General features: G+C 36.3%; 3 protein-coding genes across 7 annotated transcripts in view; 1 reads left to right on the top strand and 2 right to left on the bottom strand.

Moving 5' to 3' along the window:
- The window catches only part of txnrd2.2 (thioredoxin reductase 2, tandem duplicate 2), a 31,386-nt gene extending 28,453 nt beyond the window's left edge, over positions 1–2,933 (bottom strand). For both annotated transcript variants that reach the window (XR_013821268.1, XM_079871558.1), the window contains exons 1-4: positions 2,639–2,933; positions 2,353–2,421; positions 2,146–2,202; positions 1,910–2,054 (exon numbers count right to left, since the gene is read on the bottom strand). Coding sequence is in view for 1 of the 2 variants with exons in the window: in XM_079871558.1 (XP_079727684.1) it covers positions 1,910–2,054; positions 2,146–2,202; positions 2,353–2,421; positions 2,639–2,711 (344 nt within the window). In the remaining variant the exon portion in view is untranslated. The remainder of the gene's footprint in view (positions 1–1,909; positions 2,055–2,145; positions 2,203–2,352; positions 2,422–2,638) is intronic.
- Positions 2,934–3,514: 581 nt separating this feature from the next.
- Positions 3,515–6,739, top strand: pebp1 (phosphatidylethanolamine binding protein 1). The gene is made up of 4 exons (XM_079871564.1): positions 3,515–3,745; positions 4,741–4,850; positions 4,957–5,057; positions 6,189–6,739. Exons 1-4 carry the CDS (start codon positions 3,611–3,613, stop codon positions 6,404–6,406), a joined length of 564 nt encoding a protein of 187 aa, XP_079727690.1. The 5' UTR covers positions 3,515–3,610; the 3' UTR covers positions 6,407–6,739.
- A 19-nt stretch (positions 6,740–6,758) lies between these two features.
- taok3a (TAO kinase 3a) overlaps positions 6,759–22,258 on the bottom strand; it is a 67,703-nt gene continuing 52,203 nt past the window's right edge. For 3 of the 4 annotated variants that reach the window (XM_079871553.1, XM_079871552.1, XM_079871554.1), the window contains exons 11-20: positions 21,217–21,384; positions 19,575–19,760; positions 18,170–18,304; positions 13,986–14,222; positions 13,425–13,553; positions 12,859–13,062; positions 11,525–11,764; positions 10,681–10,893; positions 9,380–9,562; positions 6,759–8,003 (exon numbers count right to left, since the gene is read on the bottom strand). In XM_079871553.1, coding sequence (XP_079727679.1) covers positions 7,842–8,003; positions 9,380–9,562; positions 10,681–10,893; positions 11,525–11,764; positions 12,859–13,062; positions 13,425–13,553; positions 13,986–14,222; positions 18,170–18,304; positions 19,575–19,760; positions 21,217–21,384 — 1,857 coding nt within the window. In that variant the 3' untranslated portion in view covers positions 6,759–7,841. Of the gene's footprint in view, positions 8,004–9,379; positions 9,563–10,680; positions 10,894–11,524; positions 11,765–12,858; positions 13,063–13,424; positions 13,554–13,985; positions 14,223–15,015; positions 15,276–18,169; positions 18,305–19,574; positions 19,761–21,216; positions 21,385–22,258 lie in introns of those variants that run through there. The other variant, XM_079871555.1, reaches the window with a different exon arrangement.

Genomic DNA, 22,258 nt, shown 5'->3' with positions numbered 1-22,258 from the left:
ATTAACTAATGTAAACAAAGATGAATAAATACTGTAACAAATTTATTGCTCATCGTTAGTTAAAGGGATAGTTCACCTTAAATCATTTACTCACCCTCAAGTTGACTTTCATAGTATATAAAACTGTCCGGTTATCGACATTCTTCAAAACATCTTTCGTGTTAGAAGAAAGAAATTCATACAGGTTTGGAACAACCTGAGGGTGAGTACATGACAACTATCCCTTTAATGCATTAACCTACATTTACTAATGAGACCTTATTGTAAAGTGTAACCGATTCATTCAAACTAATGACTTTGAGGGGGGGGATTAAACATCTCAAGAGACAATATAAAATAAATCTAAAAAAGTATAACAATAAAAAAATACATCTAAAAAGGCCAGAGATAAAAGAGTAAGAATAAAAATCTATTTATACACACACACAAACATACACATAATATACAACAGTAATATATGCATACACATTATTTATACCTAAATAAAGACATTTTAACACAAGTTTAAGACAAGTAATGTATAAAAGGGCTTCATAATTTACAATACTGGGTTTCCTCTGACTTGTAATTTAATCTTTACAAGTTTGAGGGCAAACAGAAGGTCAAAAACCCATAGACGACAGGTTGGAGGAGATGACAGCTTCCAATTAATAATGCAGAAAGTACTATATTATCTCCAAAGCTGTTGGTTAAAGGAGTCATAACCTGCAAATTTCACTTTTCCACGAGAATCAATGTATGTTATGATTGCATAATGATTATACGCTGGCCGGGAAGCCGATATTTAAAAGTGAAGCGTTTGTTTACCTCAGGGTTTGTAAAATAGCCCACGTGCACGCGCACTAAAAAACGAGATTTTGATTTCAGCCCCGTCTTGACGTCAAGACGGGGCAGGATATACCATATATGGACACCGCAGCAGGAAGCCCGCCCTTCCCCTCTCCCCCTCATATTCAGTTCAGTCGCGAAAGATGGAGAAACCGAGTGCACACGTGAGTTGCTCTGTGGTTGACTGCCAGAAACAACATGCGAATGTGTTTTCTATACCAAAAACGGACCAAACTATCAGGGACCAGTGGATAAAATTCATTTTTAATGACGCTGTCCCAGCAACACTTTCAACTGGCTTATTGTTCGGTGTCTGCGCTAAACATTTTACGCCGGAATCATTCACAAATTTGGGCCAATATCAGGCGAAGTTGGCCACGAAGCTCCGTTTGAAAAAAGGTGCCATTCCAACCATCCGGGACTTGCCTGAAATTGAAACGGTAAGACTGTTTTTATTGCTCTACTGTGTGTAACAAACAGCAGCTAACTACTAATGCGGCTATTGTATGTAACGTTAGCTTCAAGGTAAACACGGGGAATGGACTCTACGTCCACGACAGCCAAAACATCGCATCAGATCTCACGAGACAATAATGCCTTCAGAAATAAAGGTTTTAGGAGCTCTGTTTTTATTTTTTTTTCCACTTTTATTTTTTAGAAGGGCATGAAAGACTATAATACAGCAGTAGGTATCCAAATTAAGACTAGGTTATGACTCCTTTAAAAAAAACAAAGCCAAATACAAATCAACATTGCTATTGTAGGTGTATTGGAAGTTGTATTTAAGGCCAGCATTTGGACAAAACCTGTAAAAACCCTAACCTTTTTATCAGACCTGGAGTGCCCTCTAGTGAAATGATTGGATTTGACCCGTAAGATATCTGGGTTTTCACCACAAGATGGTGCTGTGCCACATAAAGTTATGTCACTGACCTGAAACAAAACCTTACCCTGAATATTATGAATTTCATAACATGCTCTGATCAGTATGAAGCTTCACTTATTGTTATTGCAACAAGGCAGCTCTGGCTACAAGCAATGTCTCTACATACAGTCTCTGATATAGATCCATGAAACTCACCAGTCATGTGACAGGGATTCTGGGATTTGCCAGCCATACTTCCTAGCATCTTTGACAGCAGTGCCAAGCAGCGCCGCCTGATGCATAAGCTTCTTTGGAATACAGCCGACATTCACACACGTCCCGCCAAGACCCCACTTTGTGCCTAAAGCCAGCATGAGCTGATTAGTTGTTTTGGAAATAAATACATTACCAGCAAATAGATGACAACTATAAATGGTTCTGTCTGCATGTACCTTTGAGTGAAGGTTCAACATAGTCCAAAACAGCAACTCTGTGCCCTAATTGGGCAGCTGTAAGCAACAAAAAAGTGTGAAGCATCAAAGAAAACATCAAATGTCATCTTAATTACATACATTAATGAGATTAACTTAAATGCAATTCCTAATAACTGTAAATGAAGGAGAAATTCAGACAAACCCTAAAGTACAGATGACAAATACCTTCTTTTGAACATGCCAACCCTCCAGAGCCTCCACCAATAACCACCAGGTCATAATCAAATTTCCTGGCTGGAATCAAGATTACAAGTCATTCAACCACAGAGACTTTAACAATGTTTCGCACATGCACTGGACATTATTGCTAAATTATGGGTATCTTATATATGAATTGCCTGCATTATATATAACCAGGTAAATTACGAGATTACGGATATTGACATCTTGAACAAAGGAATTGAGCAAAAAAGCTTTGCGACAATTAATCTTACTATTCAATAAGCATTACCTGTAAAAGGTCTTGTAAATATTATAGTCCTGAAAGCTTTGATCCTCTGTCTGCCTCTACTGAAGGCAGCCATACTGTTCAGGAGGCAAGACCCCTGTCAACCGTTATAGGTGCCTTAAATTATGCCTGGGTGAATGTTTTAACATTGTTTTCTAATTTTATGTTATGACATTGTGTCTAGAATGGCTCGAGTCTAATTTTAATCGATTTTAATAGGTTTATTAACGACAATCACGAGTTTATAGAACGAGAGCTCTTTAGAAAAGCGTTAAACCTGGCCGCTATCAGCAGAAACAGGACAGTTACAACAGCGACGTCTGATTCGTGAACAAATTTGTTCATTTGAGTCGGATCTTTTCAATGAATCGAATGAACCCGTTTGATTACGAATCGCATGCAAAACAAAGTTGTTTTAAAAAAAACATGAATAATAATAATAGTAATAATAATTAGACCAATCAAGAGATCAAAAGACGCAACTTAATATGTACTTATAAATTAAATATTCAAACTGCAAATCATATTTATAACTTTTTATGACATGAACCATGGCTACAGACAGGATAACCACTCTGAATAAAAAAGCCACCAAGACATATTTAATATATTTCTTTAAATGATTAATGTACATTTGTCTTCTAGTGTATTTTTACGTTTGCGTTTTCCACTTTTTCCTTGGTTGTTATTTAGTGTTGTGTTCTTTTAGAAAATAAGCAATTTCGCTGAAGTGCTCAAAAGAACCGATTCGCGGAAATGAGTCGAACTTTCCATTATCAGAACAGAAGGCGGGTCGAAGAATATTGGCAGACCATCTGACCAATCAAAATTAAGATCATGGTCAGCTGCGGCAAGTTGATTGGCCATGCCAGTCACTGAACAGTTTAATGAACAATCACAATAAAAGAACTGCAGGGGGAGACAGAAGCTCGACTTTTGTGGTGTGTTTATATTTCACAAGACCCGTTAGTCATCATGCCTGTGGATATTACTGAATGGACTGGTTCTCTAGCTCTTACAGAGGTGGAGGAACAGCCAGCCAAGCCTCTAACTGTCAAATATGGCTCTTTGGAAATTGACGCGCTGGGGAAAGTGTTCACACCCACTCAGGTTAGAGTCTAATGCAGGAATTAGGCCAGTGCTTGTGGCTAGCAGCAGTGCTTCTGCATCATGTGAGGAGGGTCATTTTAATGCAGTTTTGCATTTATTTATATTTGTGCATTTGCATTGACTAAAAAGGGTTGAATTAAATGCAGTTGGTCTGTAGTTATGTAATGCGCACGCACGCAGCCAAAGTTGCATCTGTCGTGATCCCAATGTGGTCTCTCTTTCTCTGCGTCACGTTACCTCGTGCAAAATTTGTGAGAATTAGAAGAGACCTGCACAACAAGACATAAATTAGGCCAGGCGGGATAAAAGTGTTCTGAATTTATAAATAAATAAAAGTGCAAGCTAATATATGTATTATAAATATATGTATAAGTTTAAGAAATACTACATCCAGCTGGGAAAAAAATTGTTTGCTGGAACAGCTAACGTTAATGGTCATTTCTACATGGATATAGTTCATAGAAGAATAAACGGTGTTGCTGTCTTACAATAAAACTTATTTCGAATTGTGTTGCATTATAATTAATATAATAAAATGCAATATAAATATATTGTATAAATGTTTTTTGACATGTTATGCAGTGACAGCAGCATCCTGGAGTGGGACATCTAAATCTAATATTTTTTTTTTTAATTTAAACAGCATTTTTATCCCATATTAATTGAAATACCACATAAAAAAAATAAAAAAAAAAATCAGACTATTCAAGTGCAAAAAAATCAAAATTTATTTTAAAAATGGTGACCACTTGTACACGGTTATAATTTTCCAAAAGTAACACATGCATTATTCATACAAAATATATAAAGATACAACATATAATACATGCTGTCAAGTTTGTGTAAAAAGCTGTAGATCTACATTTGCACATTATGCTTTATAATCTATAGAAGTAATGTGCACTATGAATGTATATAGTAATATGTGTGTTTGTCATCTCAAAAGATTGTTACATACTTATGTGCATCTTTGTTGTTTAACTTTCATTTTGCAGGTGCAGAATCGCCCCACATCCGTTGAGTGGGAGGGATGTGACCCCAGTAAGCTGTACACATTGGCCATGACCGATCCAGATGCACCCAGCCGAAAAGACCCCAAATTTCGGTGTGTTGTCAGATCGATCAGCCATGTTCATTGTATCAGAACTAAACCAAAGATTACAGGTTAGAGTCAGGATATTGAAATCCGCTATTGTTGCGTTTAATCTCAGGGAATGGCACCACTTCCTTGTTGTCAACATGAAAGGAAATGACATCTCCAGCGGATGTGTCATGTCGGACTACATTGGTGCAGGACCCCCGAAGGGAACAGGTGAGAGCTCAGTTTAGGTGTTCGACTTCGGCCAAATGCCATCTGACTTGAAGCAGTGCATGCCAGATATTATTCTTAATGTTTTTTTGTTTATTTGACACCTTCAGTTCTGCTGACGCTCGCAAGTTTGTAGTTTTATAAATGTAAAAAACTATTTTCATGTCATTTTAATGTTATAATGCGTCATGTTTATAAAATAAAACTGCAAAAAAAAAAAATAGATTCCGCTTTATTGGTATTTAAATAGTATAGGCATATGTTACAGGCGATGCAGAAAGCAGTACATAAAGTATTGAAAGAAAAGTGTTACTGTTAGTACATGAAAATGTCTGTGCAGTTGACAAATATTGCATGCAATCTGTGATCAATTATGCAAACACTGTGATATAAACCTGTAAGACTTTAGTTCATCTTCGGAACACAAATGAAGATCTTTTTAATTAAATCTGAGAGCTTTCTGACCGTCCGTTGACAGCTAAGCAGCTACCACTTTGACGCTTCAAAAAGTTCATAAAGAGATCGTAAAACTAATCTATATGAAATGAGCGGTTTAGTCAAAAAATTTCTGAAGAGACACGATCGCTTTATATGATGAACAGATTGAATTTAGGCTTTTATTCACAAAAATTCATCAAATCACACATTATGCTCAAGCATGTTCGCTTGACGTGCGAGAACCAATGAGGTTCCTTCTCGTGGTACGCAGCACGTTTGAGCTTCAGCAAGAACCAATGAGGTTTGTTCTCGCGCCTCAAGCAGGTTCGGTTGAGCTTCTGTTTATGTTCGCTGATCAATGTTTATATGTGAATAAAAGACTAAATTAAATCTGTTCATCATATAAAGCGATCGTGTCTCTACCAGAAATTTGGACTAAACCGCTCCATTCATATGGATCAGTTTTACGATCTCTTTATGAACTTTTTGAAGCATCAAATTGGTAGTTGCGTAGCTGTCAATGGAGGGACAGAAATCTCTCTGATTTCATCAAAAAGATCTTCATTTGTGTTCTGAAGATGAACAAAAGTCTTGCGTGTTTGGAACGAGGGTTGACTGCCTTAAATGTTGCTGAATATATTGGATCCAATCAGCAGAATAACAATAGCGAGTAACACTTGCGTATGATTTCCTCAGGTCTCCATCGTTACCTGTGGCTGGTTTACGAGCAGTCGGAGAGCATCAGCTGCACCGAACGCGTCCTCACCAATCGCTCTGGAGACAACCGTGGGAAATTCAAGATCCAGAGTTTCCGCAAGAAATACGGCCTCGGTGCTCCGCTCGCAGGGTCTTGCTTCCAGGCAGAGTGGGACGACTACGTGCCCAAACTTTACGAACAGCTGGCTGGCAAATAAGTTATTGCCGTTTATTCTGGTCAGAGCTTGACTCTGTATATTTTCAATTCAGCTATTTCAAAAATGAAAATAATGAACTAGAGAAACTGTTTTGCTTTAAAAGCTGTGCAGAAATTGTGAAATTCAAGTCATCTTTTGTTCTGGTTGAATTGAAATGAAGCGCATTCGGACTACCTTCAGGTTATAAAGAAAGACTTTGCACCTTTGCTTATGAATCAAAGTCAAATGTGTGTTGTATTTTTTTGGCTGCACCTTTCATTTCATGAATTTCTCACCACTATATACTGGAAATGAACACATTGGGAAAAATAAACCCTGGATAATTAAATCAGACTATGGAAAGACGTTGCTTGTGTGATGAGCACTTTATTTACAAATATAATTAAAAGCTCTGACAGAATCATGCCTCTTAATCTGAAAACAAATGTAAAGTGCATGCGACAGTAAAGCGTTTTTATTCACTAATTTGACTTTGTAGAAAATACACAGCTGGAGAAGATGCAGAGAACCAAACAGAATCATGAAATAAGAGGCCATTGAGACAATTTCACCTGTAACTGCAGGAGGGAAAGGGTGGTGAAACATTTATTATATATAGATGTGTATGTATATTTATAAAAAGAAATTGAAATTCAGTTAAAATGTAATAGGAAAATAAGTAAAAGTTCTCCATAAATCCTTCTATACACAAAATACATGTCACTTCCCCTTCAGCCCTTTGTGCAGGTACCACGAGTTTAGGATTCACATATGTATTATTCACATTGTGCACCTCAGCTGAGGTGATTTATGGTATTGTACATATGAATGCACTGTTCTCCCAAAAAAGAAAAAAAATGGTTGAATACCATAAGAATCTCAGAGTCACAGATGCACCTATCAAATATGTACATTGTTTTAATATGCAAACTTTATCAAATTTCTTCAATACTTAATAAAAGGTATTTTTCATAATTTTTCTGGATGAATAAATACCAAATAGGGATTCAAGCAGCGAGAGGCATTAGGCTGCAAAAAAAAAAAAAAAATACAGTTTAAAAAAAGTCTTAAATGACACTTCGTCCATCAAAACATCTGCAAAAAGAACAAAAACTGTGCACGAGTGCATCTGGATTAAAATTAGCAATGCAAACCCCTAGTTCGTATTGCTTTTGTCTTGAAATCTCCATTTTAATTTTAGCTACACCGAAAGTGTTATCATTGCACGAGAAAACATTGACATCAACACTGTGACACATTTAATCGTCTCGTATATAATATTTATATAAAAAGAGACAACTAAAGGACGTTATCCAGCATGTTGTCTTGCAGAGGGCGCCCCACATGTGTAAGGCCTGTGAGGATTGATCGGACTGTCAGTAGCAAAAACGGCTCCAAAAAAAAGAAAAAAAGGTGTGTGACCAGGAAAGAGCAAAGATGGTGGAGTGTTATGGTCTCATCTGTAGTCATCTTTAGGGTAGTCCAAAGCACCCAAGTTATTGAAACCCATACGAAGGCTCTCCATGTCGAAGGCGTCGATTTCTCTCTCCTGGCGGTCCAGCAGGTGTTTGATTCGGTCAGTGCGCTCTTTCTGAAGAGAAGCCAGCTCCTCCTCAATCTATGAACACAAGACAGAAGCTCAAACAAAAGGATGTCAAACCAACAGAGGTGTAGAGGAACCTACAGGACGGATCTTTCCACGCTAGACTACATCATTCCTGAAATGAAGGCTTTTGATTTATTTCTTCCCTTTAATTTGCTAAAAACTCTCTGAACTCATTACACACATTAGCAAAAACAAAGGTAATATTTAACCTCAATGAATAATCCAAATAATGGAGCAAAGTAGCTTTTGTAAGTCCTATCCCTCTTGTTTTGTCTTTGGACTCATGTTGTCCCATTGACCTTTGACGAACCGGTGCCACTTATGTTCATTTTTCAGGGATGGATCCAGTCCTCTAATTTTACTGGACAAGCAGAGTGCACATAATAAAACTTCCTGTTAATAAAATTGTTGTATAGTAGCAATATCACAGTACGAGTGTTTTTGTGCAGCATGGATGCACAAGGCTGTAGGTAATCATACCTTTTTATGAAATCTCAAATTTTGAGATTAAAGAGTCAAATTTAAGGTAAATATGCTGTAAAAGAAACACACACACACATATATATGCTATACTGCTATGTGACGGTCTATTTTAATATCTTTTAAAAGGAAATTTATCATTACTCCAGTCTTCAGTGTATATCCTTTAGAAATCATACTAATATGCTGATTTGATGCTCCAAAAATTCTTATTATTATCAATGTTGAAAATAGTTGTGCTGCTTAATATTTTTGTGGAAACCAAAATCTTAAGGATATATATATATTATATATAAATTATAGTAAAGTATATTTTGATATACTGTATATATATATATATATATATATATATATATATATCAAAATATACTTTACTATAATTTGTGATTTATTTACAATGCATCCTTGCTAAATAAAATTATTATAAGTATTCATTTCTTTCAAAATAAAATCTTATTGATCCCAAACTTTAGGATTATTTCTGTATAGGCCTATTTACTGCATTAAATATACAATACAATAAATATATAACAAAAGGTCACCACAATTTTAACACAAATAAAGAAAAAGTGTTTATAATAATTTGTTACATTTATATAGCGCTTTTCTCTACACTCGAAGCGCTTTACATGGAAGAGGGGAATATCCTCAACCACCACCAATGTGCAGCATCCACCTATGATGCGACGGGAGCCATTCTGGGCAAGAATGCCCACCACACACCAGCTTATTGGTGGAGAGGGGGAAGAGTGATGATAAATGTTATACTAATATATATATATTTATATAAACTGCTGATTAAATACCCTGCTCTCTAGAAAATCCTATATTGGCAGACCACCACTATTGAAGATAAAATAGTCTTAATTAGAGTCTGGGTAAATAAGAGGATAATAAGAGTGCTAGACCTTCTGTTCAAGGTGCGCTCTGCGCAGTGAGACTTTCTGCTCCAGTTTCTGCAGCTCGCGCTCGTGCTGGGCCTCGGTCTGAATCTTGATCTTGCTCTGGTACGCATTGAGTAACTCCATCTCCTGCTGCAGCTGCTGCCTCAGTGCCTGGCACTCGGCCTCCTGAGCCTCATCCAGACGAAGCTACACAAAAACACACACGTGCATATGTGAGCCTCAGACGGTTTGCTGACACTACAGCACAGTTTTGGTAAACCATCAATGGCTTTCTTGTACGGGCAATGGGCCGAGAATGGAATTTCAAACAGAAGGGAGGCCTTGTTTTATGTTTAATTTAAAATCTGCATAAACTATCAACAAAACAATTTCTTACTTTTTGCTTTTCCAAAACAGCTTATAAATAACACATTGTGTGTTGCATCTTGAAGACAACATGAAATCAAATTGAATCTATACATTAAAAGAGTGCATTAGTCTCCGCCCACTTTTTCAGCAGCGTTGGTTCTAGAAGTATATTTTCCATACATTTTTCCATGAACCAAACCATACAGGGTGAATCACAACCTTACAAACTTAAGAGTTAACAGATTTGAAGCAAAAAAGTTTTGGATAAAAGTACAAGACCATACTTAATGCTTTAGTAAGGAAAAGAACTACAAACCCACAAAGCATTACGAATGAAATAAATTAAAAATGATAGTGAAATATAATAAAATATTATATATTAATGATACATACATATAGTAAATATATAGTAAATTATATATATAAAAAAAAAAAAATATATATATATATATATATATATATATATATATATATATAATTATTTATTTATTTTATTTTTTTTAAGAGCATATGAAGACTGGATTGCTCGCTGCGAGACTATGATTGGTGGAATTTTCTGTATAGCATCATGGGTAATGTAGTTTTTCACCACAAATTTAGCTGTTAAATAGGATTATTTTAAAAAATAAGTTGAAAATGCGGATTGACAGCTTCGACAATACCATATACCATCAATTAACTATTATAATAATTAATAATCATTAATTAAATTTAAAAGGTTTAGAAGTTATTGTTAAAAAATCTATTTCCCTATGCAGAAAATGAATGGAGTTTTTACTGACAGAACCTGATATCACTACATTACTTTCACTCAAAAATACGTAAAATTATGGACGTTAAATGAATGTCATTCCAATCTGTCTACGCCTTATAATTATCTCACAGAATAAATGGTCAACAGTTGATGACTTCCTCTTGGCCATTATAATGATTAACAGTGTGCTTTCTTCACTCACTGCCTGTGATGCCATCATCTCGTTGATGCTCTGCTCGTACTGCTCGGCCAGGATGGCCAGTTTGCGCGTCTGCTCGTCCTTCAGGGCTTTCAGCACCGTCTTGTGCTCACTTTTGGGGGTCACCTCTAGCTGATGGTGCCGCAGGGCCTTGTACTGTTTCGTCTGGACTTTACACGTATCCTGGAACTGTTTCTTTATCTGGAGCTCCATAGCCTGCAGGAGACACAACTCAAAGTTGTATAAACACAAACTGACAGTCTTTTCAGGACAAAAACTATCATCTAATTTGCGTTTTGTCTCATAGGATTGTGAAATGAAGCAAAAATATGCTTTTTTTCCCCACTTTACAGTAAGGTCCAATTAGTTAACGTTAGTTAATGCATTAACTAAGAAAATAAGTTAACAAAAACAACTGTTCATTGTTAGTTAATGTTAGCTTAGATCCATTAAATAATATTAACAGATACAACTTTTGACTTTAATAATGTATTAGTAAATGTTGAAATTAACATGAACTAAATGTTTTAGAAGTATTTTTCAACTTAACTAATGTTAACAAATTGAACCTTATTATAAAGTGTCACCACAGTTTTAGATTTAAATGTGTTAAGTGCCTATGCAATTAAATGTTTAAACGTTTAATTTAAACATTAAACATCAAACATCATCATCAGTCTCTACTGACCTGCAAATGTTCCTAATATCTACCCAGTTTCTAAAATAAATCAAGGTTAATCTTGCAACCACAGTCAGAGAAACACCGAGACCTACATAGATTTTGTAGGTTAAATTCACACTATATATAGCTAAGTAATAAGAAATGTTATTCCACAGTTGATGGTACCTTGAGGTTCTTGGGCTGCTGCCGTAGCTCGAGCACATGTTTCCTGTGCAGTTCTCTCTCTCTACGGTTGTTGTATTCGATCTGGTTCTCCAGCTCCGTTTGGTGCTGCAGTCGGATCAGATCCATGCGAAGTTTCTGTAGCGTCTTCAGCTGCCTGTGTTCAAGTTCTTGAGTCGACTCGTCTTGTCTGATCAACATAGCGTGCTCCATTTCCTTCTGGGTCTTCTTCTTATTCAACTCCTGACAGTCAGAAAAACAGAACATATTACATTATCTTACAATAAATTAAAAATGTAATCAATTTTCTCTAATATGTCTAATCCAATTGCAGTTATTCAAATAAAAGTGCCACTCTATTAAATCTACTAATATTAATGGCTGGTGTTTTCTGTGTGTGTTTTTTTTTTAGCATGATCCATTGTGGTTGCTAGGGAGTTGCTAGGTTGGCTAAGGTGTATTTTGTGGTTGACAGGTGATGTCTCTATGAAGTCTCTATAAATGTCTCTGATGATATTATAGTCCCTAGATATGGCTCGGATACCTCCTTTAACATCTGATCACTAAGAACACTTAAAGTAATGGTAAACACCTTTTCAACAAACCATTCTGGGGACGAATTACAAAGGTTACAAGAGTAAAATGAGGTATGAACACATACATGAAACATAATAGTATAAGGAGATGTTGATAAGTGGTTCACAATTATTAGAAGCTTTAAGACCAGGATTCAGAAACCAAAATTGCAAACACTGGATTATGCATCAACATGTTTGCTGTTCTATAGACCATAAATGGGTTTCGACCCGGGAATACTTCCGAAGGTTTCCTGCTGATTAAAGCGCTAGATTAAGAGATTTGCACATTGCTGCATTACTTATTTTCAAATCAGATTAATTGAAAAGAGTCATCAACCCTGAGAAAAGGTTCAAACTTTGCATTAACCCTGGGAAAAGCCCCAAATACCATTCATAGGAATGTACAAGTATGCATTAACAAAACCATTCAAAAGTTTGGGGTCAATGAGATTTTATGATTTCTGAAAGAAGATTCTTATTCTCTCCAATGCTAAATTTATTTGAATAAAATACAGCAAAAACAGTAATATTGTAAAATATTATTACAATTTAAAATAAGTTTTCTATTTTTATATATTTTGAAATGTAATTTATTCCTGTGATGCAAATCTGAATTTTCAGCATCATTACTCCAGTCTTCAGTGTATTCATTTCTGTATATATAAAAAAAGAACATTCTGACCCCAAACCTTTGAAATGTATATATAGAGTGCTAGTCAGTCATTTGTCTTTTTCTGACTTGAAGCATTTCATCCCCACCTCTCGTAACTGCTCTTGCTCAAACTCGTGCCTCTTGACCATGATCTTGCGTTTGAAGGCCCTACAGTTCCTGTCGTAGAAAGCCCTCTGCTGACCCAGGAGCTGAGCCTCTTCTTCAGCCTGAGAGTGCTGGATGTTCTCCTTGTGCTTGGACAGCCTCTCCTGTTTCTCTTTCTTAGGCGTGCTGTGGTCTTCACTCATTTCCTAAACAAAAAAAATCACAAAGACCATGAGACGAGACAGGGGAAATAAAAGAAGCATTGATTTTAGACTAAACATTCTCATTATAGCTGGATCACCCTCTTTTTAAGTCAACATAATTACTTCTGTAAATGTGACATTTGCATGTGAAACATGATATTCAAAAATATATGAGAAATGAAATGTTTTTATAAATTTAGTAATTGACTGGATCATAAAATTTGAGGGCTTGGTAAGTCAAACAGGAAAGTCTTTTTTGATTTTACATGATAAAAAATATATAAAAAATTCTTAGGAATTAGAAAACAGTTGATGTAAATACGGTCATTTTTAGTTTCATGTTAACTGAGTATCTAGACATGAACCTCTTTGATCTTCTCCTTGCACAGCTTGTACTGTTTCTTCTGATTATCAAGGAAGGTGGTGAGCTCTTTCTTCTGTTGGGCCATGATTTGCTGCTGGAACTTCTTCTCATCAGCTGCCAGTGTTTTCATCTGAGGAATGTAACAAATTTATCATAAATATCAACACTTTAGTTTATCACAGATTTTTTTCTCTCTCATTTTAAAACAGCTCCTGAAGAAAACTAACTAAAAAGTCCTATTTTCTCTCAGGCTTCATTAACATACTAATCAACATATGTTGCATGAATAATTAGCATTCATCCCGTAGCTATTTACATGTTTAACAAGCAATATGGAAAAGCATAAATTAACTGGGGTCTTTTTCAAGTGACCTGCATGAACTTTTGAATTTTATAATATAGAATTTATTGTTAAGATGTTAAAGCAATACAAGTCCAAGAACTGGATGACACATTGGTCAATCACTACTTGCAATCAACATCATGTCATTGACCAATAGTTGATTGGCTAGTAACTATAAACAGCAGGGTCTCAACAGAAGAGTAAAGAAAGATCACCCACTTCTTTGTCCGTTTGGATGGCGTGCTTCTTGGCGAGTTTCTCCAGCTCAATGAAGGCATTGTTGGCGTGGGTTTCCAGTTCTTTCTGGAGCTTCAGTCTGTGCTCGTCCATCTCAGCCTTCAGCTTGTTCTCCAGAGCGATCAGCTGCTTCTGGTGTTGCCGTCGCATGCGTTTGTACCCCGACATCTGCTCTCGGAGCTCATTTTCCTGCTCATGTTCGTGTATCTGACGCGTTACCTAGATGGAGAAGAGCTCGGTCAGAGGGTGACGGGTAACTTTTGAGATGATTATGATTGTCAGTGTAGCAAAGTGTAAAAGCAACCCACAGTTCTTGGGAAAACCTGGCAATTGGATGATGGTGACCAAAAGTTTGACCAAATTTTAAAGACATCAGAATGTCAGATCAATCAAAATGAGGTATCAAGTTAAAGGCATTTCGCTACTTGAATACTTCAACTATATCCTCTTTTCTTCACTTTTAATTCCTACTGGCACCTTTAACTGTTGGGTTGTTTTTAAAGCATCCCCATGAAAATAGACAGGAAAATGTAAGGATCTAGGAAGAGAAACGAGAGATTCCCAGTGCAGTCCAGTGGAATAATTCATTAGATGTCGTCCATTAAATTGGGTGACCAGATCGCAAGCTCACATCATCATCACCACAGTGTCGTCTTTTCACATTATGATAGTAGAATAAAAAGAAGCAGCCCTGAAATCAACACCAGCACTAGACTAAAACTTCTTGTGATATCAAAGGCACGTTAAAATCACAAGCACTGTATGATTATACTAACAAATTCAAATAGAGCATGATGGAAAAATTACAATTCAGTCCATCAAAATGATGGATAATTTTCATTTTAGTGCAATATCTGATTGTGACAAAGAGGAAAAAATGCAATTGTGAATGTTACCCATCTCAACATTGCCTTTGCCTACATCTAGAATGTCACTGATGCGACTAAATATATAAATGAAAACAGAAAACCCCCACCATTCCCTTGACTTTGTAAAACCATGGAAGACAAACCTGGAAGAAGGGCGTGTCCAGATCAAACTGTTCGTTGAGTTTCTCGTAACTCCCACCTGAACTCCTCATGCCAAACATGTTGGCGAAATAAACCACCCGTGAGAACATTGAGAGTCGCCTGCACTACATCCCCCAAAAGCACTCGCTCAAAACCCACTGAGAGAGAAAGAGAGAGCGAGAGAGGGATGGAGATAAAGAGAGAGGGCGAACACTGCTTCTCCTCTCTCCTCGCAGGTGCGCCATGAATGAAAGAGGTTCTCAGAGAGGCCTGGCCCCGCGCGCGGGCTAAGCAGCGTTTAGTAGGCCAGTCACATGAGATGCCTGTTGAAGGGGGAAATTTCCTAATCACCCTGAATCAGTAGCCCCACTGTAACCGCAGTCACCAATCCAATCACTTTCTGCCCAAATGCCCCTATCAGCCGCACCAAAGGGGCATGTGATAGCACTAAGCCCTGGGCCAGGTCACAAAAAAGAATGGAAAATAATGAAAAAAACACTTTCAGGTTAAAGGTAACACAGATGGGTAATCCTAACTAGATTCAAATTCAACTTCTGACCATTTCAGATTAAAGGTAAAAACATGTTTATGTGGAGCTGACACTAATGGAATTAATGTGTTGCCAGAACAGGCAATTTAATGCTCTGTTTCAACCAAGATAAATGCTGTTTTAAAGCACGCTCCTGATGCAAAGGTAGCTCCAAAAGGTTGCTGTGGCCAAAATATGTGTACCTTAGAATCGAATGCATCTCTCACGGAAAATGCTAAGAATGCATTGCGACAAGCTTAGTGAAAGATTGCAGATGAGTTAAAGTCGGCATGAAACAGAAGTCGTTTTTTCCCTATTGTGACGTATATCAGAGTGAAGCGGCTTCTGGAATGAGGAAAAATGGGCGGGACTGGATTTTGTCCTTCAAGAATTGATTGGATCATAGGAAGTTGGGTGTTTCTAACTATATGTAGGCAGATCTGAGTGGCAGTTTGCAGTCAGTTGTGCAGGATATTTAGTCTCCCCTATGCCGAGACACACGTCATGAAGAGAACAGATGCCGTTTCGAGGGGGAGGGGAGGTTAATGTTTTTTATTAAAGATTACGAGGGCATTTTTAAAAAAAAATTCAATAAATAATGATATCCACGGATAAATCAGTTATAATGCGCACTGCAACATCCTGTAAAAAAATGAGATATTGTCCATTTTAATTTCATGGTGACTTGAAGAGAACTCCTATCAAACTATATTTCAATAATCAATTGATTTCATTCAATTGTAAATAGTATCAACTGAAAAAAATAAAATGGAATAATTAAGTTAAAATATGTGATGAAATGTACGTAGACTACTATTCAAAAGTTTTGGGTTTGTATTTTGTTCTTGTTTGAAAAAAAACTGTATACGTTTTTTATCATTTTGATCAAAATGTGACCGTTAAGTCAGTTATGTTACAAAATAATTTTATTTCAAATAGATGGCATTCTTTTGAACTTTTTTTATACATAGAAACTTCTTAGAATGATTTCTGAAGTATCATGTGACACTAAAGACTGGAGTAATGATGCTGAAAATTCAGCTTTGCCATCAAACAAATTACATTTTAAAATGTATTAAAACAGAAAACTTTAAAATTGTAATAAAATTTTACAATATCACTGTTGTTACTGTATTTTTGATCACATAATAATGACTTCTTCTCTAAAAAGCATTTAAAATATCTTACAGAGCCCAAAGTTTTGACCAGTAGTGTAATCGTTTACAAAGGAATCACGCTTTAGCTTGGCAGCACACTAACGTAAAATGCTATTGGAATTATAAATCAAGACTTTGGTGTGCTTCACATGAAGAAAGTTATTTGTACCAAACAAATTGCTCTCCTCAAGTGAACACTAGAGACTTGAGGAGTTGCCACCCATGTATATCAGTCACTTATAGGTAGACCCACACAGAATCTGCAGCGTTTGCATTTTGTGCTGATTTTAGGGGGGGAAATGGTGGTTTTATCACTGAGATCTGAGGATTAAAAATGTATATCCAAACTGCAAGCCGGAGACGACTAACTTAAAAACTGTCAGAAAACTAAACAAAAATGTGACGTTAATATGACATCAACTGTGCATTTATCAGATACTATGTTTTGATTTACAACCTGGCTGTTATAATGCATCTAAGGCATTCTCACATTCCCTTTTTCATCCCTATATAGTTTTTGCCTATACAATATGTCGTCCCTTCCCACCTTCGTTCTCGTCTTCCCTCCTTTTTACCCTGTCTCACTTTCTAAACCTCACCCCTCCTCTACGGCTTTTCATATGAAACACAAAGAGAGTCTCTTTCCCTGCATAGCCCATATCCTTGTGTCTCATTCCATACAACTGTAAACCCAAATCAATATATAAAATGTACACAGTTGTTTCCACCAAGTCGATGAAAAAAAAATTAGATTTAGGAAGGTGCGCCATGCACATAAACCCACTAAAGCCAAACTCCTTTGTGATCATCTGAAATGATAGATGAGTGTCTGTAGTATCAGACAAAGTTCACTGTGGTTGTCTGCCCCTAGAGGGCGGCCACGTTCCAGCAAAATGTGGCCAAAACAGGTGACATCATCATTTCAACCAAGCACACTGCGATCGACTACACTGCCTGCCAGAGATCTCCATATATTCATCAATTAGGGTGGAAGTGGTTGTATCACAATAGATTTTTTTTTTTTCTGCTTAATTGCATACATTCTTTATTGGTATCGTACATATCTGACACTGACCTTCTGTTTTTATATATATATATAAAAAAAAAAAAGATTTTCCCAAAACCCCACAAAACGAAGAATATCCTTTTGTGTGGGATCACACTGTATTAACTAATAGTAGACAACAACACCAATGACTCGTGTGAGAAGTGCAGCTGGCTATTGACTGAATCATGTTGCCTTGACAACAGACATGAGAGTGAGAGAGAAAAGTAGGACCCTTTATTTCTTCCTCTCGAATAAAGAGAGGGTTAAACAGAAAGAGAAGGAGGCAAAGACCACCGAGAAACAGAGAAGGAGAGAGAGAAATGACCGCAGAGTGTATTAAAGCCAAGGAAGAAAGAAAAGAACGAAAGAGTCACGCAAGAGAGGAGGGGGGATGAGAGGATGATGTCATTCTTTTTCCTCACCAGTGATGCTGACTTGATTGTGGCGAAGCGCTCGCGGTTTTTATAGTTGTGAGCCTGAGCTCTTTCCGACGAAGATGGTCGCAGTTCCGACCGGTGGTCCCGATGAGGAAGGTCGTCGCGGATATACTGATGATCCTGAGGGGAAAAAACACACACACACACAAATAAAATCAGTCAAGGATTTGGTGTCACAACATAATCATCTCTTGAGGAGTTAATGAGATCTTTTGTTTTAACTGCAGGAGTTCCCCCATGTACTGCGTCACAGTATTTACATGTATGCATTTGGCAGATGCAATCCGAAGTGACTTGCAGTTCATTCAAGCAATACATTTTCCTTACAACATCCGAAGCAGGAGTTTTCTGCTTCCTGTTACTGTAGTATCAGCTGAGATGTTTCAACATGAGACTGTTCAATACTAACACGCTCAGTATCTTAAAATATCTTTATTAATCGACCCACGAGGTTTGTCGACCTGAAGCGCTCATATTCCTGAGGGTTTTATCTTCTCTCAGTGAATAAAATGAAGAACAACTTGTTTAAGGGCTGTTCAGTTCCCATCAAGTCTATTCATATTTCTGCTGCATGCTGATGTAATTTCCTTGAGGACAGGAAGTGTCAATCATGCGTGCATGTGTTTGTTAACTTCCTAAATCACATACGTTCAAAGAATGTACAGCGTATGTAATCGATGCCGTGCAGTATTTAAATAGGAATATGGTATAAACTAGGGCTGTACAATCTTAATAAGCAATAATAAGTATTATTATTATTAATACTAAATAAAGATATTAAAAATAAATAATACTATTGTAATATTTCACTGTAAAATAAAGTATTTAAGAAAACCAATAAAATAATATTTTACAGTACAACTGTAAAATAATAACCATAATGATAATAATAATTACTAATATTATTATAACATAAAATTATATAAAAGGAATTACTATCATATTTCACTGTAAAACAAAAAAAATATTATTGCAGAAAATAATACTAAAATAATATACTTTACTATATTTATAATCATTATTATTATTAAAAATATATATATTTTTAAAGAAACATCACTATAATAATATTTCACTGTAAAATAAAAAATATATATTTTTTTTTGCATACCACACTGTATAATAGGGAAATATGCATATTTGGATGAGGGGAGCATCTTTGAACTATTTGTCTTAAGAGAACATTAAATCTAATCTAGTTTCCAAGTATACCTTCTCTGCGCACAGAAAGACTATGTTCAAACTATTAAAATTGTAACAAGCCGGTCTTCTAAGAACAGCTCAACTGAAATGATTTCCAGGAATCTACTGGAAAGCATACGTTCAATTTTTGTTTGTCAACATCAAAGTATGGTAAGCATTTGTGGAGATGTCTGTGTGCGTCCTGAACCTTTTTGTGGTGCGTGGAAGACTCTAGGGTGCTGTCGTAGTCGTGGTGCAGCTCGGAGCAGGAGTCATCGGGCACCTCCTGCAGGCTGTTGACGCTGCTGCTCTGACTGCCCGTGCTCACTGAGGTGCTGGGGATGGAATGATTACTGCCCAAACTGTTCATCTTACAGCTTGCCTGTTCTCCGTCCTGCGGAGGGGACAGAGAAACAGATCACCAACCTTTCTGGAGAACAATATCTACTATCAATATTCACACTATACTGAAAGCCTTTCTGCCTAATAGTTCAATATTGTTCAAAATACTGTACAGTTCTATATACCTTCAATGTGGTTAAAAATATATAGTTTCATAAACTTTTGGTGTAATTCAGTATAGTCTGTATTATATAATTCAATAAAGTATATAGCTCAATTAAATTCAGCATGGTATGTAAAGCATTATAATAAACAGTTCTGTATGGTTTATAGTTCAGTTTGTATTTCTACACTTAAGTATAGTATTATCTTCAGTATAGTCATTCATAAAGGTTATTTATTCAGTAGGTTATTTCATAAAATTTAGTTAAGTATATATTTCTATATACTTTCTTTCAATGTAGTTTGACATAGTATAGAGTATATAATTCAGTATAGTGTTTAGTTCCAAAACTCTAAACATTAAGTGTATGTCAATACAGTATGCAGTATAGACACTACTGTTCAAAAGTTTGGGGTTGGGATTTTTAAATGTTTTAGAAAGAGGTCTCATATGATTATAAATGCTTCATTAATTTGATCAAAAATACAATAAAACAGTAATACTGTTAAATATTACAATTAAAAAGAACGTTTTATATTTTCATATATTTTTTTTCAGCAGCCTATAATCCAATCTTGTTTTTACTGTAACTTTTGTTCAATTTAATGTATCGTCGTTAAATAAAAGTATTAATTTATTTTCTTTTTTTTAAACATACAATCCCCAAACTTTTGCACGATATAGTAGTTACAGTAGTTTCATATACTTTCAGTATATTTGTAGCTCTGTTTAGTATATAGTTGGGTATAGCATACAGTATCATATACCTTAAGTTTAGTTCAGTATAGTACTGTATAAGGTACAGTGTACTTTTAAGTTAAATATTTATAATATAGCTCAGAGTAGTTTATTATTCCTTAAGTGTAGTTGTATCACTTTATTCCCTCTAAATATACATTAAAATTGACAGACTGATTCTAAATCCAAGTGTAGTCACAAATTATTGTATAACTCAAAACTAGAGATGTCTCGATCAAGTTTTTTGTGCCCCTGATCCTATCAGAGTCATTGAATACTGATTATCTGCTATACGTCAGATGATGTAAAATAAAGGATCCTGCTTAGTATAGCCGATACCAATCAATCAGTTTAATAAAAAAAAATGCTTTATCGGCCCCAATGCCGATACCTACTCAAAACTGATGTTAAAATCAAAGCATGGACGGCAAACTTGTAAAGTATATATTTAAAAAAGAGAAATCAATGCCTGCCTCAGCATAAATGTTATATCAGTTGTGTATACAAAATGCAACACTATGAAACTTGCAGTGGCAAGTATGAATCCGACATGTGCGTATGACACTCATGGGGACCTTTAATTTCTCAGAGCACTTCCTGTACCCACCTCCTCCTCTTCCTGAGACTCCCCCATTGGGCCGTTGTGTTTCTCTTGGTAGAGGATTTTTTTCATTTTACGGTACTGCAGGTTGTCCAGTTCTCTGACTGCATCCTTCGTCCTCTGGATCAGATCGATGAGGACCTGTGGAGGACGATCTCTCCTCACGAAATCATGCTGGGACGGACAAAGGAGGACAGAGAGGAGATTTGTGAAATTAACAAATCTGTTTTGGGAATTCTAGGCAAGTAAAATGAGCATTAAGTGGTAATGAAATGTACAAACAGCTTCTGTGTGTAAACATCCTGATCAATCAAATCTCACCCTCAGATTTGATTACGTTTATGACGAGTGTATCACATAGAGGAAAATGTGTTTTTATTTGGCCCCATGTTCACCTGAAAACTACATGAACGACATTCATTTTCATAAAGGCAAATATTTCAGGAGAAACATTTGGGGGTTAAGCATGATGCAATTCAACTGCCATGAAATAAACCCACAGTCTCAATCCTCTCAGCGTGTCGGATTACTCCACTTGTGCTCTGAATTACGTCATTTCATGTTTGTTCCTTGCTCACTAGAGGGTGCTCATGTGTAATGTGGCCCTGAGTGGACATCTGGTATATGGAGAGGGGGTTCTGACATGGCTGGCTAAATGAGGACTTGATCCCACCTCCTTAATGATAATATAAAGAGAACCGACTCAAGTTCATGCAGCTGCATGTGCGCATGTTATCTGGTTTCACAAAACTGTGCTCTGTAAACCACAAACCAAGACTCTTTGAAAGTTAATTGGTCATGTTGGAGTTCTTTCCATTACCCAACTGGAGTCATTCATTTATTTGGAAGAAAACGGTTAGAATCCAGATTTCTCGGCCATTAGACGACATGTCAACTGCTCTAGCACATTAAAGGAGAACTCCGGTCAATTTTAAAATTTTTTTGTAAATTTGGAGTGCTGTCAATACAGAGAACAACGACAAAAATCGGTGTTGCCTACACCGTGTTATCCTCTTTTTAAAATTTGCACCCTGTTGACTTAAATGGG

This window comes from Squalius cephalus (genome assembly GCF_949319135.1).
Source record: "Squalius cephalus genome assembly, chromosome: 5".
Taxonomy (NCBI): Eukaryota; Metazoa; Chordata; class Actinopteri; order Cypriniformes; family Leuciscidae; genus Squalius; species Squalius cephalus.
Note: the sequence above shows the minus strand (reverse complement) of the source record. Positions and strands in the feature narration are given on the sequence as shown.